Source organism: Phyllopteryx taeniolatus, chromosome 1 (assembly GCF_024500385.1).
Source record: "Phyllopteryx taeniolatus isolate TA_2022b chromosome 1, UOR_Ptae_1.2, whole genome shotgun sequence".
In the NCBI taxonomy this organism is placed as follows: domain Eukaryota; kingdom Metazoa; phylum Chordata; class Actinopteri; order Syngnathiformes; family Syngnathidae; genus Phyllopteryx; species Phyllopteryx taeniolatus.
This window is the reverse complement of record NC_084502.1, coordinates 43,161,173-43,179,677: the sequence shown is the minus strand read 5'-3', so window position 1 is coordinate 43,179,677 and position 18,505 is coordinate 43,161,173. Positions and strand designations below refer to the sequence as shown.

Below are 18,505 nucleotides of genomic sequence, written 5' to 3'. Positions count from 1 at the left end.
TAATAAAATGCACCATAGATGTGGGTTATTAAATGTATTCATGTCTACAGATAGCTACAGTCATGCTTTTCTCGTCAAACTTGGCCTGCTCTGGCCATCCAATCAGAGGACGGAAAAACGCTGATGCTATTTTGGGCCAGATAGCTGGTCCTTCGAGGAGAAATTGAAATGTGATTGGTTAAGCAGTCTCTTTGCAAATATAGTTAAATTACATCAACAAGGAACTACTGATTCTAAGGGCCCAGGGCAGATTACAGCAGATTGACAAGGCAGCACATAGAGGCTGAAATCTGATCGGACAACAATCTAATATCCACATGAGAAAAATGCTATAAAATAAAGACAATACAATGTTTGGAATAAATCCAAACAATTTCATGGAACATGTATGAGAATTTAGGTTGTAAATGTAGGTACATGCTTCTGATAGCGTTTAGGCCAGCAGACAAGGCTTTACCTAGTTGCAGACCAGGTGTGGTTTAACAAAATATAAGAGTGTAGAAATAAGTCTCAAGTCAAGATTTCTAGAGAGGTAGCCGCTTTAATTACAATGGCAATACAAAATACACAAAAATAATTGACATAGGTCGAGCTAGTACTAACATGACTGTGTCCGCGTGCAGGTACGCCTACAGGGACCCCGTGCTGACCGACTCGTACGCCGTCCCAGCGTTGTGCGGCGTCTACTTAACGTTTGCTGGTGGCGTCCTGGTTATGCTGTTGTACTACGGCTTCCTGCACCCCGCCACCGCCCGCCTCCAGCCGAGCCCCGCCTCCTCCTGCTGCGCCCAGCTGCTATGGGGTCTTCCCCTTCCCCCTTCTGCACCACCTACCGCCCCACCTACCCCTGCACACATGACCAAGTCCCAGACAGATGAGGATGTGGCTGAGACGTGTCTTCCCGTCTTCCAGGTGAGGTCAGTGCCCCCCACTTCCAAACCCGAGGGCCCACTAATAAAGATCGACATGCCCAGGAAGCGATACCCAGCGTGGGACGCCCACTACGTTGACAGGCGCCTGCGGAGGACTATAAACATCTTGCAGTACATCACACCGGCCGCTGTGGGCATCCGCTACCGTGAGGGACCCCTGCTGTATGAACTCCTACAATATGAGTCTTCACTTTGACACACACAGCCACTGTGAGGAGAAATATTTGTCTTCATAGTCACATTCACTGATGAATAAGAAACACGTCACACTTGGTATAAGCACAGAGACATTATAGCAGTCTGGCACATTTTAATGCACCCACCCTCACAAAAAAACACACACATTCCTTGCGAGCACCTTCAACCTGCGAGTCCCTTGACCGGGACTCAACAAGCTGCCTCAGTGGGAATCCACCGAAATCTCCTCCTCTCTATTTGCAATACCGCCGTTTATCTGTGTGAGAGCTCCAGAACCGTGAGCATATTTCATACCAGATTGATTTTGCTACTGGCTGGTTACATTGTCTCAGACACAAATTCGCGCGTTTCTCTACCAAGATGAGACATTGAAAAGAGGAACCCGCCTCTGTAAGTTGATTGAATTATTGGAGGAATTAAGTCCCTCTGTACAAGGAACCAGAAATCAGCTACTGTAGTTAAAAGAGGCTCCTGTTAATTAGGTTCATATGGCTTTCAACATCCCCCCAGTTTGCTGGATTTAGGGACAATTTGAGAAATTCCTAGGGCTTGAGCCGCAGACTAGGCTAGTAATAAGACATAAACAACGATAAACTCCACAAATGTTAGCATGTATTTAAAGTGAAGTACAATACTTAATTTCCTTCGAAATGAACGTGTACCATGAATAAGCACAGACTGGAGAGGAACAGAGAAAGGTTTTTCTCTATCCTCCCTGTTATCATTACAGGAGTCAATGTGTAAAATAGGATGTAATATGTAACTAATATGCTTGACAATTACCAAAAAGAAATATCATTTTAATATGACCAAATGCAAGACTAGTCTGTTCTTAAATCATTTCCCTTATTTATCAATTTTTTCTAATGTTGACGCATAGAGTACCCACTCATCCAAAGCCACCTACAGCTAAGATGTGATTTTAATTTTTCAGGGTTTGTTTTTCCCTGTAATCCAATCTGTTACATTGGCAGGAATCAAAACATGTACATAGAATATTAGTCATGTCTTGTTCACATGTCATCAGGGTGTCGCATTAACACATTGTGACAACCGCAAACACGAGGTTTTGGATTAAGGGGTGGGGCTGGTTGGGGAGTGCTTCTGGCATCAAACAGGGTAAACTTGCTTTAGGCTTTACACATGGTGCAGTTTGAAGAGGTACACGTACACGCATACAAACATTATTATCGTTGCTGTCTAGGGAACATACATAGCATAAAAAAGAGCTACAGGGAATCATTGGCAATTCAAAATCTCCCATACAAATTGCAGTAGGAATTTATGATTTGACCAATTTTTTCAGTTTTTTTTTCTTATGAATTATTATAATCATATTATTCATTACGATGTACCAGTGTAGATATAATGCACTTTCCTTGTTATTACTACCCTTCTGCATTGGAGTTTGACTGCCTTATAAATTTATGTGGCCAAATATTTTGATGTGCCCTATAGGGGTTATGCTATGGCAAAGTAAAGTTGGGATTGCAGCTCGTTTTAAATATACAAACTACAATGAGTTAGTCTACACTACTTTCTGGGGTGCTACAGTTCATTTGCTGCCAACAGATGAGTAGATTAGTCAGTGTGAAGATGCAATAGACTCATATGCTTACAGTATGTGCAAATATGTAACATGTACTTCTTAAGCATGCGTCATTAAGCAGCAAAAAGGGCAGATTGTCACTTTGGATTCTATGGTGCAACTTGAGTACTGCCTTCAGTTAGTGGCCATAAGGCTTCAGCCACACGGACCACTGCTATGCAACTCTCTCATTGCAGGGAGATGTGCTTAGTTAACTCACTCACAAGACACACACAAACTGTTTTGTCCTGTACAGCATGGTGCTAATTTGTTCATGCATACAGTGAAAAGTAGTGTAATAATAACATGGGATGTATACCGACCTCACCACTTGAACACACACACAGATACAGTAAAGTAACCCTTGACCCCTTTACAATTTGGGAAAAGATTCTTATGGTGCTATCAAGTGAAGATGGGTAGGTTTTGTAGTCATGGTTACAGTGTGATGGAGAATTTAGCCAAATATGTGTTGTGAGCTCCACAGTCAAGTTGCAACACTCACTGAAGCCTGCCTCACCCACTCGGCAGGAGTGGCTATGGACCTTTTTTGAAGGGAAAATCCAGGGGGTGTCAGTGCTACACACTCACATGGGCAGGCATTGTACAATGAGTAAGGGGTCAGTGTGTGCAAACCCAACATCATGTACCATCTGAAAAAAAACACAGCCAGGAATTCATGTTATAGAGTGTGAACTGCTTACTTTGAAGTGTTTCGTGGGTGCTATGTTCGCATACTAAGCAGCCGCCATAACTACCACTCCCAGAGCTCCCGCCAGTCAGGTGTTTCACAGGCAAATCAGGTCTGACACAACCAAAAAGTACTGTCACCTTTCAGTTTTAATTTAAGAGGTTTCGCACACAAAAAAATGGCAATTTACCATTGGTGAATTACAGCCATTTTATGCTGAGAATATCACATTTACAAGTGTTTGGAAAACTGACATAAACATACTGCACGCACTACACACAATCTTAGCTTGACATCACGTGACTGACTTGGATATTGCAGGTCCTTTCTTGCTTTTTCCAGTCATTTTAGGCTCCCTGTTTATCCATACTGTGAAGCGCCATGTCCCTTTTGCAGCATTTGGCGAAATATGAGTCAAGCATAAAGTGCTATACACCTCAGATCATCAGTAAACACCAGTGACCCAGTTCCACTGGCAGCTAGACATGTCCATGACACAGGACGTGGTATGCTGCAGGGGATGATTATCGGATCCTTTGCTTCTCCACAATTTTTCTTTTGTCATTGTTCTGATACAAATTGTCATTGGGTTTATCTGTCGAAAAAGTGTTTGCCGAGGGTTTGTTTTTTTTCCTGGTCATTTGGCTTTCCTGTGCATGACTGTCACCACGGGTTGTTGCAAATCCTCTGTATTTCATTCCGGATTTTTAAGAAACATGATATTCCATTGTGAGACAATTGAAATGTCTTTGACATGGATCACAAATATACAGAATGATAGTATGAAGGCATCTCTTGATTGTAGATTCTGACAATAGTACACCTACAACTGCTGATATTCATGGCTTTCTCTGCTGTCATTCGCTTTGTCTTTTGGTCTTATGAATATTAGAGGTACTATACATGCTCTAGATGTACTATAAAATCAAATAAATGTAATTCTTAAATGGTAAAAGACCATGATTTTTGGAAACCTCTTAAATACAAGCTCCATTATGGAGGATAAAGGCATTGTCCCAAACTATAGTGTGTGTCCCGCTTTGCATGTGTGGTGCTCAGACTTAATTGTAGCCTCAGGTATCACCTCCTCATCGCTTCTGTCCAGCTATGGGCGACCCTCCATCACTGTACGTGCAAAGGTCCCTCCATTTCATTGCAGTGTTGTATGGCTTCACAGTCACAGCTATGCAAGATTACACACAAAGGTTCTGGGCACCATTACTTTTTCATTTGTTATTGTCGCTTTTTTTTATTAGACACGCGGTGCAAGGGAGGATAAAGTAGTGTCCATTTTTCTCCTTATTTCTTTGCATTCGTAATCATTTGTAGATCTGTTTTTTTTTTGTTTTTTTTTACAGTTGACTGATTTGGAATGTTTTCAAATTATAGTTGGGAGAGGGTTTAAAACAGTGACAAACAACTGAGATCTCCCGACTGAGGAATTTGCATCCTATTATGAAGAAACACAACTCCTTTTGTGCTTTTAAGTACTTAAATGTTTCACTATCAGGGTCTGCAAAGAGTATGATGCCGATATGTGAGGATATGCGTGCGTGTGCCAGTCACATTTATTTATTAAGCTACATTTTAAAAAGAAAAAAAGATTGTTACATAGTTGTGAAAGTATCATCACCCACTATAGTTTAATATCAGTTTAAAAGGATTTGATTTGGGGGGGTCATGCTTTTCTGCTGTGGTCTTCAGCTTGAAAATAAGTAGCTGTAGAAACTGTGCTTAAGATGTGCTAGATTTGATTTATTGTGGCATTTTGATTGTAAATAGCTTTTTCTGTAAACTCATTAGTTTCCTCAATGTGGACAGAGTTTACTTGTAGATTGCTCATTCCAAGGCTAGTAAATGTTCTCTATAAATATCCAGAATGTACGGTGAGAGAAGAAAAATACTGGTGTTTTTGTAAGAGTCTGTGCCACTGTGTTGTCCTAAATAGAAGCACAATGACAGATGATAGTGTCTGTCCGCATGATTAAGTTTTGGGAAGACTTTTGCCAAAGTGGCAGTTGCTTTATTCGTTCACATGAAAAGAAAGAAAAGCATTTTAATTTATTTTACTTCCAGTTAGAACAAGCATAGAAACTGGATTTTGATTTAATGATTGACAATGCAGCGTCAGTTTGTTTAGCATAAAATATAAACATAGCTTGCAGACTAGAGGTTCTGCAAACTTTGAAGCAAATTAATTTTCATGTGAGGTTTTATGGTGAGATTTAATCTAATCAAAGAACCTCCTGCAGCATTATCGGTTGAGAAGCAAGTTCAGCGATGGGTCTAATCATCAGCCATGTTTAAGCTTAATGTCCACCTCACCATCATTCAGGAACCAACTTGTCTTCTGGGAGAAATCCCCAAACTCACACCAAATGTCTCAGTGGAAACCAGAGACACAAGCATTTGTTGTGTATCACTGGTTTCTTTAAGTCTACAACAGTGTCCTATCATTCTGGGAAAGAGTTGAATATTTTCGCAAATGGCTCAACATGGCCACTGTTAGAAATTGCGTTATTTTTCTAACAATACCTCGTGAAGATAAAAGTAAAATATATGGAAACAGTTCATTTGGATTTTAAAACAATAGTATGTCAGTATGTTTTATGCAGTACTCCCGTTTTGTTACACTGTATTGTTTGTTGTGACTGCAATGGAAAAAAAGTATAATAAAATAATATGAATACATTTTTCCAAATATTTGTCCTATTTTTCTTTTGAGTCAAGCAAAAAAACAAAACAAAAATCCCAGGGAGTTTATTGACAATAACAATCTCATGTCATCACTAGAATCTCTTTCAGGCCTGAAAATGCCTACACAAAATGCCAAAAAAAAAAACTGGATCTCAAACAACGTGTAAAACATGTAGCTTAATATTAGACAAAAGACAAACTTCAACATCAGAGAAGGCCAGACACACATTCAAAACTGGCATATTTGACAAACCACCATATCCCACCATCATGCTCACTCAATGCCTACTGTTGAGGATGGCAATCATAGAAGACCACTAGAAAGTAATGTCATTTGTTGTGTCTTAACAGTTCTTAAAGGATGGCACAAATACTACAGAACAGAAAGCAAAGTGATATTCCAACTTAAAAAAAACATTGAAAACAAATCCACTGCAACAGAAGGACTTAAGTATTTTTTTTCCCCTGCTGATTGTACTTTGGTATCATCTGTACCTAGATTAGATCCCTGAGAAAACTATTTCAGTGTAATTTTGCATAGAAAATAACTCTCCTCAAATCAGCAAATTGACCTATTTAATTGGGGGCACTTCTGCGTACTACAGCTTCTTATTGGACGGAATTGTGCAACACATACCACGGTCATTTCATTATCGTATGAATTACCACATCAAATAATTTCAAGCGTCCGTGCAATAGCTTATTGCAGTTGTACTTAACGTTTTAGAACAATTTTCCTATATTTAGGCACATTGTTAAAGTTTAAACTGTACATGATGTCATATGACCTTTCAATATCATTTTCATGAACACTTACACCTACTACACTACCATATTGTCATTTTGGTCAAGGTGGTGGTAATTGGAACACTCAGAATTATATTATGTGGTACTGTTGTGAAAGGTTGGAGAAGAGCTGCCGTAATGATTGCACAATTGAGCTATTAACCCCCACTGCTGACTAAAAGTTGTACGACAAATACATAAATAAAATAGAACTAGAGCTGAATGAAAAATTAACCTTACCAAAACAAAAAAAAACTTTTGCATGATTCTATTAATCAAAAACAAAAGTGTTTTTTTTTAGATGATTGATTACCCCATCATTCTGTGTGTTGTCTTTGCACCCTGAATCTTGGAAGCCTGTTTGGCATGATTTTTTTGTTTGTTCGTTTCACTTGGGTAGGGTAATAATTAGGTTTGGCTTAAGGAAAAGGAAACAAAAAACAGCTGAATCTTGAATATGAAGACGAACTTGTTTGAATCTGCCTTCTACTCCACAGTCAAAGTGTCTGCCATACAGGTTTAACTCCTTCATTTGACATCTCCTCAACCAGCCTTTTAAGTAACAGTGTAAGTAACAGTCAGTTGCTCTAAATGTGTTTGCTTCTTCCACCTCAGTGGGTAAAGTGCATGAGCAGGCAAAGCTTGAGAGATGTTACTCCAGCAGGGATTCCTCCTCATCATTGCTGCGGTCAACTTGAAGTCTGCGGAACGCTGAGGAAGTGGAAGGCCGTAGCCGGCGTACCATCAGCTTCAACAGAACTGTGGGGAAAAACTAATTGAAGGACATTTCAATTCCGTGTCTTGCAAAGTATCTAATCAGTATGATATTAGCATATGGCTGTCACTACCCATACCTACCAGGTATAGTAGCGAACACAATTAAGATACCCAACACCAGACCGATGAGCGCCAGCCCATCCTGCCAGCATTCACCCACGAGCATACACCGAGCCTTGGCCAGGGTACCATTGTTGGGCTGCGGGGCCAAAGCTAGCAGGTGGCACATGAGTGGGTAAAGGTCCACGCTCTGCAAACTCTTCAGCCGGTATCCACTCCGGAAGCTGGGCCCCCAAGCTGCCATGAAGGGGTGCATGCTGGGTAAGGAGTTGTCGTAGCCGTGATCACCCACTGAGGGAAGTAAAATAAATCAATAAATACATAAAAATGATCAGCTTTGCTAGGTTAAGTTTCTCATGTCACATTTGGAGTTATACGTCTCGGCAGTTTGTTCCCTCGCTGTATTATAGTCCATCCCTCATCAGCAATCAGTATGATGGGTTGGATGCGTTCATTGTTGCGGTAGTGCAAACTATCTGGGATGGCCTCCTTTAAATAGGCAGTCATGTGGGTATGGCACTTGTCAAGCAGGGCAAAGACAGCCTCTGGCTCTAAGAACATACGACAACAGGATATAATGTACGTTCATGCCAGCAACAAACAACAACAAGTTGCAACGTTTAACTTGGTGTCGTCAAACAGTGGCTGCTTACTATTGTTTGGGATGAGGGCGGCAACAGGAGTAAGGTCCACCACTGTGTAGTTGTCGGGGTGCAAGCAGTCATCCAGTCGTATGAGACGATCGGCCGAGCACTGAGCCATGCCGTGGTCACTGGTCACCAGGACGTTCACGCGACCCCACAGGCCGGTCCGCTTCAGTTCAGACTTCAGCAGGCCAATGTTGTCATCAACCTGGGAGTAGGACCACACCATTTGATTCAATGTGAAAAATATCGAACCATCTGTCCATTATTAGCGGCACATCTTATCACATTATCTAGATGGGTCACCAGTTAGCTGAGTGCTTGAACTTTAAGACACAGATATATACACTCCACACCAAAAGTTGAAATTTCAGGAGGAACCTACAATGCACTGTAACCTTTACAGGTGAATATAATTTGACCATCTCTGAACTTTTGAATGCACGTCCAACTGCTCAATGTGTCTTGCTGTTCTTTAACAAGGAGCTAAACAGCAAATTTAAAAACAAGTGTTGGCTCTATAGCTGGACGAAAGCATTTCCTACTTAAAATAGAATTGGTATTCTCAATTATCCTCTTCATCATGCAGTTCTCATATTGAGATTATGAGCCCAAGACAATGCCCAACAGTTGATCAATAGTACCTCGTCAGTGCAATACTGCAAAGAGGATCTTCTTAGAGGAAGTGGCCGACAGAGTCAACAAAAGGCATAGAAGTAGACGTCCTTGGAAATAAATAAAAAAATAAATAAATAAAAACACCTGTTGTGACTTTACCAGAGAACAGCAAGTTTTGCAAAAAGTAATGACACATTGAAATTTGGACATTTGCATTCAAATGTTTAGATAACGTTAAATTAAGTTCACTTATAATGGTTACAGTGCATTTTAGGTTCATCCTCAAATTTCATGCGAAAGCCATCTATCTATAACCTCTGTGAGTAGTGCAGTTTCCATCCATCCTTTTTCCATATCGCTTATCCTCACAAGGGTTGCGGGCGTGCTGGAGCCTATCCCAGCTGACTCTGGGCAAGAGGCGGGGTACACCCTGAACTGGTCGCCAGCCAATCCCAGGGCACATATGAACAAACAACCCTTCGCACTCACATTGACACCTGCGGGCAATTTTGAGTTTTCAATTAACCTACCACGCATGTTTTTGGGCCGTGGGAGGAAACCGGAGTACCCAGAGAAAACCAACGCAGGCACGGGGAGAACATGCAAACTCCACACAGACGAGGCCAGATTTGAACTGTGAAGCAGACGTGTTAACCAGTCCATCACCGTGCCGCTAGTGTAGTTTGCTGTATTTTATATTCCTATATATTTCCTGCATCAATATTCCATGATGAATTGACCAAATTAAGAAAGGTCCCTACTTCCTTCAGCACTTTGCCAATGGCTGAAGTATTTTCAGGTCCAAATAGATGTCCTGATCGGTCAGGCTCCTCCCAATAGAGAGCTGCGAACATCACTCCTTCCTCCTAGAATGAGACAACTCCTACACATTAAGTGCCACTTTCCTTATAGGAACTTACTACATGGAGCTACCTTCTCACTTCCCAGCAACCAGTTTGTCACATTGCCCAACCGTTCCCGGAAGGTCACATCGGGGCTGTAAGGAAAGAAGTGCGTTGGCGTTTGATTGTGGATAGCCACGTCGGAGCCAGGCCACATGGCGACCGCCGTCTTGTAGCCTGCTTGATGTGCTGAGATCCAGATAGGTGTCGCCTCATTCCACCACATTGCGTCGCTGCGATTGCTCACGTGGAAGTGCTTGTGCCTGATGGGGTCGTACATTGAGCTGGCAAGGATACCGTGAGACTCTGCATAGAGTCCCGTCACCTGGGGGGCAGCACAACAATTCCCTACTCAAACTCAAAAACATGTAAATGCTGGGAGTAGAGATGAGATTAAATGTAATAATTACATATAATGACCACAATTTTCTTTTATAGGTTCTGTCACAATATTGCACTTAAAGCAGCAAGAAAGAACCCACAAAATTGACATGAATTATTAAGAAGAAAGAGCTATAAATCACTCAAAGCAATCACCTATGACAGATTCAGCGCAGTGTGAATTTTTTTGCCATATTCATATTGTGGGATGTTGAGTGGATGCCATCAATTTTTTTTTTTTTTTTTTTTTTTGGGGGTGGGGTAAAATAAACGTTTACGAGCCTAAAACAATAAAACTGTAAAAAGAAAGAAAATTGCATTAAACTCGTATTAGAAGAAACAAAATGTACATAGTGCACAGTACTACTGTACATTACTCCATTTTTAAGAGTTTAAAGGGTGTTTAACAGAATAGAAAGTGTGTGTATAATAGTATAGTAAAAGTTAACAGGATTGTGGGGAAGATTAAAAGGAGTCCAAGGAGGTTCATACTAGTCAAATATTGGTACTCAGAACCGGTGAATACTTGCACTCTGTCTGAAAAAAGGGGTGTCAGTGCATCCAAAATGGCATCAACTTTTTATACATCAGGCCTAAAAATACAGACAAGTTTCAATTCACATTTTTTCCAACATTAGCTCAATATTTTCTAATCGCAAAAGCAATTTGAATTAAAGCAGGCTGTTTTCAAATGAGAAAACACTAGATTAATTTGCCCTGGTTGATACTCAAATGCTTGCTGAGGTTATCTCAACTAAAACCATCAACCTACAGTTTATATATTTTATCCTTATGTCCCTTTATAAATCACTGGATGGCATCTTTTGCATACTTAATATCACTTGCCTTTCCCACTCACTCTCAAAGCAGCAGCTGTTAGACCTCTGAATAACTACGGACCAGTTTCGAAGGCACCATATTTGAGTAACACTTTAAAGAAAAGAGTTTTGAATGAGTTAAATTTTCTTAAACATCTACCGAACAAATCACACAACAGAGGCGGCATCTGAGATGTGACACCATAAACGCTCAGCGTTAGTGCTTTGACACAGTAAATAATTTGATCCTTTGAAACAGACCTCATAGTTTTATTAGCCGCTCCGGACAGAGAACTTTATGTGAACGAACTACGGAATGTGTTAAGGGGTCAATATTTGGTCATGATATGTTATCAGGAGGCACAGTATCCCTTTTCACAGTTAAGATGATGATACACAGCTTAATCTTACTGCAACAGCAAATTCAGCAGCAATTATAATCTTATATTTATACAGTGCCTTTCAAGGGATCCAAGGATGCCTCGAAAGTGACTTCTTCGTGCATGATTTTGGCTGAGAAACTATTTGAGGGTGGTAATTATGTTAATTAATAAATGTTATAAAACAGTGGGGCAGGAAAGAAGAATGGCTTGCTTCAGACACATTTTCTGAAATAGGGAGCTAACTAAAGATGCACTTGTTTTTTAATTCACACTTGATGGGTGGGCAGTCACTTCAGAGATCAAAGGATTTGTATATAAACAGAAAGTAAATTTTCCATAATGTCAACCATTAAGGTCCCTACATTGGCTACCTGCATACTTCAGAGCTATTTACAGATCCTTTTATTGGGTTTTAAGGTGCCACCTAAATTATCAGACTTTTTATTTTATTTTATTTTTTTTACCATTTGAGCCTTGTGAGGTCTTCTGGTTGTAGCCTTTTAATAATTTCGAGAGTGAGAACCAAAACCTGCTGTGAGGCAGCAGCTTCCTGTCTGTGGAACAGTCTTGAGAACCTGAGAGCTGCTCATGTTGTTTCTATTTTTAAAAGCAAACTCAAGACATACTAAATTAAAATATGTTTTCTGTTTATATACTCGTAACATTTCTTTATTCCAATCCAATGTTTGTTGTATTTCTATTTGTTTAAGTCTGCATTTGTAATTACTTTCAATCCATCCTTACACTTGTTTTCATTTTTTATATCAATATTCATCATCTGAATTCATATTAAGACTGACTCACCAGGCTGTAGTGATTGGGAAAGGTCTTTGTGATGAAGACATTGGTGAGCTCCTCCACCAGGACCCCTTGACTGTACAGGAGTGTCAGGTTATGCATAGGGAACCTCTGCAGATAGTCTGCTCGGAAGCCGTCAAACGATACAAGCAGCAGTGGCGGAGGACGCTGCTGGCATGCAGCGCTTCCAGTAACCAGAGCCCAAATACCACACAGGAGGCTGAACTGAACACGTATACTCGGGAACATGCTGAAGACAAAGAATTTATTGCACAGGAATTTTCAATTTACAACGGAATTCCATTCCTATTGTTGCAATGTACAGTGAACCTCCACTACTCGCAGGGGATAGTGACCAAGCCCTGCAGCGGATTGCAAAAATCTGCCCAAATATAAAGGTTTGTAAAGTTTAGAGATGTCAAAAGATGGCAGCAAAATACTTTTTTCTTTTTTAGCTGATCATGGAATTTCTAGCTGATCGGTATCAGGTGAAAAAGATGAGTTTTATTTTCGACAAAAAAGGGAACATCTTCCAAATGGAACATCAATAGCTTCGTTTTATATTATACAGTGTAACGTTTCGGGTTGGTGTGGTGGCGTGGCGTGAACAAAAAAAAAAGAGGCAGAAAACCACATCCACACAAGGGCTGTGACTCGACAAAAATGCATGTCTAGTATTCAAGCTGCAACTTTTTAAGACCGGTAGTACAGCACCTAATTGTTCATACATTAACTCAGAATAAGAGACCACAAGTTACCTAACATTACTGGGTGAGGTGATTGACAAAAGAACAGGAACTATATTAAACAAGTCCATCAAAGCAGGTGTGCTCATCAAGCAACACCCTATACAAAGCTGCTGGCCAATGATGTTGCTTCTAAGCAAAACAAAAGTTGCGTGATAGAAAAACATCTACTGTACCATATAATCGTGTATTGTTCATGTACAGTGGGTACGGAAAGTATTAAGACCCCCTTAAATGTGTCACTCTTTGTTATATTGCAGCCATTTGTTAAAATCATTTAAGTTCATTTTTTTCCTCATTAATGTACATACAGCACCCCATATTGACAGAAAAAAATGGAATTGTTAAAATTTTTGCAGATTTATTAAAAAAGAAAAACTGAAATAACACAGATATTAGTATTCAGACCCTTTGTTCAGTATTTAGTAGAAGCACCCTTTTGAGCTAATACAGCCATGAGTCTTTTGGGGAATGATGCAACAAGTTTTTCGCACCTGGATTTGGGGATCCTCTGCTATTCCTCCTTGCAGATCCTCTCCAGTTCTGTCAGGTTGGATGGTGAACGTTGGTGGACAGCCATTTTCAGGTCTCCCAGAGATGCTCAATTGGGTTTCAGTCAGGACTCTGGCTGGACCGTTCAAGAACAGTCATTAAGTTGTTCTGATGCCACTCCTTTGTTATTTTAGCTGTGTGTTTCGGGTCATTGTCTTGTTGGAAGGTGAACCTGCGGCCCAGTATGAGGTCCTGAGCACTCTGGAGAAGGTTTTCGTTCAGGATATCCCTGTACTTTGCTGCATTCATCTTTCCTTCGATTGCAACCAGTCATCCTGTCCTTGCAGCTGAAAAACACCCCCACAGCATGATGCTGCCACCACCATGTTTCACTGTTGAGACTGTATTGGACAGGTGATGAGGAGTGCCCGTTTTTCTCCACACATACCGCTTAGAATTAAGGCCAAAAGGTCTCATCAGACCAGATAATCTTATTTCTCACCACCTTGGAGTCCTTCAGGTGTTTTTTAGCAAACTCCTTGCGGGCTTTCATGCGTCTTGCACTGAGGAGAGGCTTCCGTCGGGCCACTCTGCCATAAAGCCCCGACTGGTGGAGGGCTGCAATGATGGTTGACTTTCTACAACTTTCTCCCATCTCCCGACTGCATTTCTGGAGCTCAACCACAGTGATCTTTGGGTTCTTCTTTACCTCTCTCACCAAGGCTCTTATCCCCCCCGATTGCTCAGTTTGTCCGAACGGCCAGCTCGAGGAAGGGTTCTGGTCGTCCCAAACGACTTATATTTAATCATTATGGAGGCCACTGTGCTCTTAGGAACCTTAAGTGCAGCAGAATTTTTGTTTGTAACCTTGGCCAGATCTTGTGCCTTGCCACAATTCTGTCTCTGAGCGCTTCAGGCAGTTCCTTTGACCTCATGATTCTCATTTGCTCTGGCATGCACTGTGAGCTGTAAGGTCTTATATTGACAGGTGTGTGGCTTTCCTAATCAAGTCCAATCAGTATAATCAAACACAGCGGGACAAGAATGAAGGTGTAGAACCAGCTCAAGGATGATCAGAACAAATGGACAGCACCCGAGTTAAATATGTGAGTGTCACAGCAAAGGGTCTGAATACTTATGGCTGTGTGATATTTGAGTTTTTCTTTAATAAATCTGCAAAAATTTCAACAATTCCATTTTTTTCTGTCAATATGGGGTCCTGTGTGTACATTGCGGGAAAAAAATAAATGATTTCAGCAAATAGCTGCAATATAACAAAGAGTAAAAATTTAAGGGGGTATGAATACTTTCCGTACCCACTGTATATCGTAATTTTGATGGGTGTGCTATTGGGTTAGCTCCATTCCTACGCAAATTAATTCATGTCATCAACCCGTAGTTATGCTAGTTATAGCAAAATACGCGGGGAGTCCGCTAATCTGTTTTCCTGGTTTAGTCACGGGCAGAGGTGGGTAGGGTGCTACATTTACGCTGTTACATTTACTCAAGTCACAGTTTGGAGAAATTGTACTTGTCAGAGTAGTTTTAATGCATCATACCTTTTACTTGAGTATTTATGTAAGAGGAAACAATACTTTTAATCTACAATGATATACTTGCCACTCGCTACTGTAATTTATTAGGCTTTACACGACCAGGATTTTTGTGGCCGATCACCGATCAACACGTTTAAAAAAACGATAACCAATCACCGATCCGATCACAAGATGGAGCAATGTGTCTATTTAAATGACTTGTTCATTAACTGTATATACTTGTGTACTGTATACTGAGTATTTTAAAGTATTCTCTATTCAAGTCATGTATTCTAATCAGTCAGGTCAAACCAACATTACAAGATAACAGAAATAATGGGTGCTAACTTACTGTAATTAAATTACTTTATTGTAATTAAATTACTTCACACACACCGAAAGGTTAGAGCATGATTCGACCGAACGCCGGCATGTTTACGTACAACCGTGCTAGCACTACTTTGCTAGGCTACATAACGTTTTGTTGCCTGCTTGCGAGCCGTATCGTATTAAAAGTATGTGAACATACCTCAAGCAAGCCTTGAATGAAAGTCCTCTCCCGAGAACCGGTGACCACCAGCACACGTTTTTCCCCATTTTGTTCTTATAATACACACAACGCGACCCATTGTTGTTGTCGTCGCTATGGTAACGAATGTAACCGGTTGCGTTTGAGTTGACAAGATAAAGCCCAGTTATCGTAAAAGACGGGATGCGGTGGTATCAGAATACAGGATTTTATTGCAGTAGTCTGACATAGTACAATCGTGAAAGATCAAATTTGTCTTGTAGTCTGATCTGGGCATTACGTGTTGTCTGTCTCAGACGTGTTGTCTGTCCCACACCGCCAACATGTTGTTTTTTTTTTTTTTTAAACTTTATTGCCGGTCAGATATTTACAGTACTACGACAAAAGACACGCGAGAAGGCTAAAAATAAACTAGCTTTCGGATTCAAGTATATACTGTACACGATGTCGACGCGGAGTAAATGTCTTATGCGGAGGCGGTCAATGACGTCATTGATCGGATTGGCAAATGACAAAGACGATCAGCCGATAAGCATAAAATGCTAATTATCGGCCGATATCGATCAAGCTGAGCAGATCGGTGTTAACTCTTATTTATCAATTATTGCGTGCTCCATCTATTTTTAGACTTTCGTTTTCGACTTCCACAACGGCGCCGTTGCACCAATCCAACGTAACCACAGTGATGTTTGACTCAAGTTCACCAATCAAACAACACAAGAAAGTAGACTTTACACCGATTTTATCGGGCTGATCGGTATCGGCCGATATTTAGCATTTTATGCTGAATGGCTTTCATGAGTACTTTGTTACTCTGACTCAAGTAATTATTTTGTGGACTACTTTTTATTTCTACCCGGGTCATATTATTCTAAAGTAACAATACTCTTATTTGAGTACAATAATTGGCTTGTCTACTCACCTCTGGTCCCATGACAGTCGCAACGCAAACGCGAGAGCAGTTGTGACATTAATTTCGGACAACAGCACAGGGTGATATTGCCCAACATGGCAGCCCCCTGAGATGGGTGAAAATTATTGAATTCATCATCTTAATTCTTATTCAACAAACGCAATATTAATCAGAATAGTGTCTTTAGAGTAGTGAGGGCACATTAACGTATTCTTGGAGAAACAAATGGCTTTAGTTGCCTTTTGACAGTTGAGACACTTTGGATATGCTTGCTTTCTTATTCTTAATGCTTTGCCAAGGTCTCAAATCAGGACTCGATATCGGCAGTTACTCAAAATCAAGTGACGAGATGGTGCCTAGGAAATATTTTAAAATTAGACATGGCTTTGGTTTAAGCACAATAACATAGAATAGCTACGTTTTTTTTTAGCAAATAAATGAGAATAGGTTCAAAAGAATCGCGTGAATAAGAGAAATTGTGACCGCAAATATGTGGGGGCTCACTGTAACCCCAATTTGTATGCCAGTCAAGATGCACCACAGTCTAGCAGTAGAAAAGTCACAGTTGCAGTAAATATTTGTATGAGGAAACACTTAAGTGTCTTAAATAATACGAAGGGAAAACAGTAAATACGGCGGCAACAGAGCGTGCCTTGTTGTTCCGCGTGAAAACTTCTCGCCGCTTGGCAAGCTGTTGTAGTTCATTGCGTGCCCCACGTTTGCTTGAAACGTCGTATGTAGCTACGGCAGAAACCGAGGAGACCCCATGTTGTTTTACGAAAAAGCTTACAGGGAGAAATGCAGCACTGTGGCCCAGAATCTTCCAATGTACACGGGTTATTAAATTTGAGTCCATTCCGTAACAATTATGAATTGCAAAGGCGTGACTTGACTCGGAGGCTCTTATTCAACTTGCTTGAAATGATTCAGAGTTGGCGACATCTCATATTAGCCATCCCTTGTATGAGGGAGCCCATTTAAACAAACGCTGACTTATTTCATGACAAATGAAACTCATACTTGTTCATATTTAAGGACGGGAGAGAAAGGTGGTTAAGACACCTCAAAGGTGCACAGCATATTATTCGGCTCCAAGACTGTCAGTGGAGGCTAGTCATTCAAACTACAATATCGTCGGTAATCAACGAGTAAGTCCATTTGCTGACGTAAAGTTACAGTTCACGATACCTTGTACACTTGCCAAACTGTCCTCCACATCGACGCGCTTGATGTTATTTTTGTGGCATCGAGCCGTGATACGGTTGTTTCCTGTTACGTTTAACAGCGAAGTTTCACGGCAGTCAAGAAACAGACTGCCACTCGTAAAGTACCAGTCAAGAACAGCCGCCCCTAATTGTGTTCATACTAGGCATTACGGTAATAGGTCGGCAACTCGCGGCGAAAGCCACCTTCAAAATAAAAGCTTCCCAATAATACGGACGTCAGTGCTCTTCGGTTGAGGAATGCACCCAGCAAAGTTAATTTGAATCTTGAGATACATTACAAATGTACTTTATTTGATATCTTAGGAAAAATAAATGGTAATGGACTGCACTTATTTAGCGCTTTATCTACATCATCACAGTGCCCAAAGCGCTTTACAAAGCCTCACATTCACACACACATTCATAAAGCAATGGGCGACTCCTGCCATGCGAGGCGCTGCCAGGCCCACTGGGAGCAAATTAGGGTTCGGTGTCTTGCCCAAGGACACTTTGACATGCGGACAGTTGAAGCAGGGATTCGAACCTGTTCTACCTACTGTGCCAAAGCCACCCCAACATAATCCCATTGGTATTGCAAGACAAGGCCAGATCTGTGTGCCAGACCACCAAGGACTCCACTAAAAGCAGTTTGATGAAGATCTGATATTGTATTTCAAAATAAAAGTCTCTGAAAACTGCGTATTTTGCTGTCATTCCCCCTGACTGAAAAAAATCTGTTAAAAAAAAAAAATCGATGGGCTATCGCAACACCGGTCCAGTACTGGGGGACACTACACCACTTCATGTCTCCA

At 40.8% G+C, this 18,505-nt stretch overlaps 2 protein-coding genes across 7 annotated transcripts in view; one reads left to right on the top strand and one right to left on the bottom strand.

Moving 5' to 3' along the window:
• The window catches only part of LOC133488947 (XK-related protein 6-like), a 34,066-nt gene extending 27,966 nt beyond the window's left edge, over nucleotides 1–6,100 (top strand). For 3 of the 4 annotated variants that reach the window (XM_061797536.1, XM_061797518.1, XM_061797509.1), the window contains exon 5: nucleotides 624–6,100. In XM_061797536.1, the coding sequence (XP_061653520.1) occupies nucleotides 624–1,128 (505 nt within the window). In that variant the 3' untranslated portion in view covers nucleotides 1,129–6,100. The remainder of the gene's footprint in view (nucleotides 1–623) is intronic. The other variant, XM_061797527.1, reaches the window with a different exon arrangement.
• A 53-nt stretch (nucleotides 6,101–6,153) lies between these two features.
• On the bottom strand, nucleotides 6,154–17,716 carry enpp4 (ectonucleotide pyrophosphatase/phosphodiesterase 4). 3 transcript variants are annotated; one of them, XM_061797547.1, is made up of 8 exons: nucleotides 17,677–17,716; nucleotides 12,280–12,523; nucleotides 9,925–10,218; nucleotides 9,753–9,857; nucleotides 8,383–8,581; nucleotides 8,107–8,280; nucleotides 7,751–8,020; nucleotides 6,154–7,651 (listed from the first exon to the last, which is right to left on the bottom strand). In XM_061797547.1, exons 2-8 carry the CDS (start codon nucleotides 12,520–12,522, stop codon nucleotides 7,545–7,547), a joined length of 1,392 nt encoding a protein of 463 aa, XP_061653531.1. In that variant the 5' UTR covers nucleotide 12,523; nucleotides 17,677–17,716; the 3' UTR covers nucleotides 6,154–7,544. The 3 variants fall into 3 exon arrangements, with proteins under 3 accessions (XP_061653531.1, XP_061653539.1, XP_061653546.1); XM_061797555.1 differs by lacking the exons at nucleotides 9,753–9,857; nucleotides 17,677–17,716 and having other exon boundaries at nucleotides 12,280–17,654; XM_061797562.1 differs by lacking the exons at nucleotides 6,154–7,651; nucleotides 17,677–17,716 and having other exon boundaries at nucleotides 7,783–8,020; nucleotides 8,093–8,280; nucleotides 12,280–17,660.
• Between the last annotated feature and the right edge of the window lie 789 nt (nucleotides 17,717–18,505).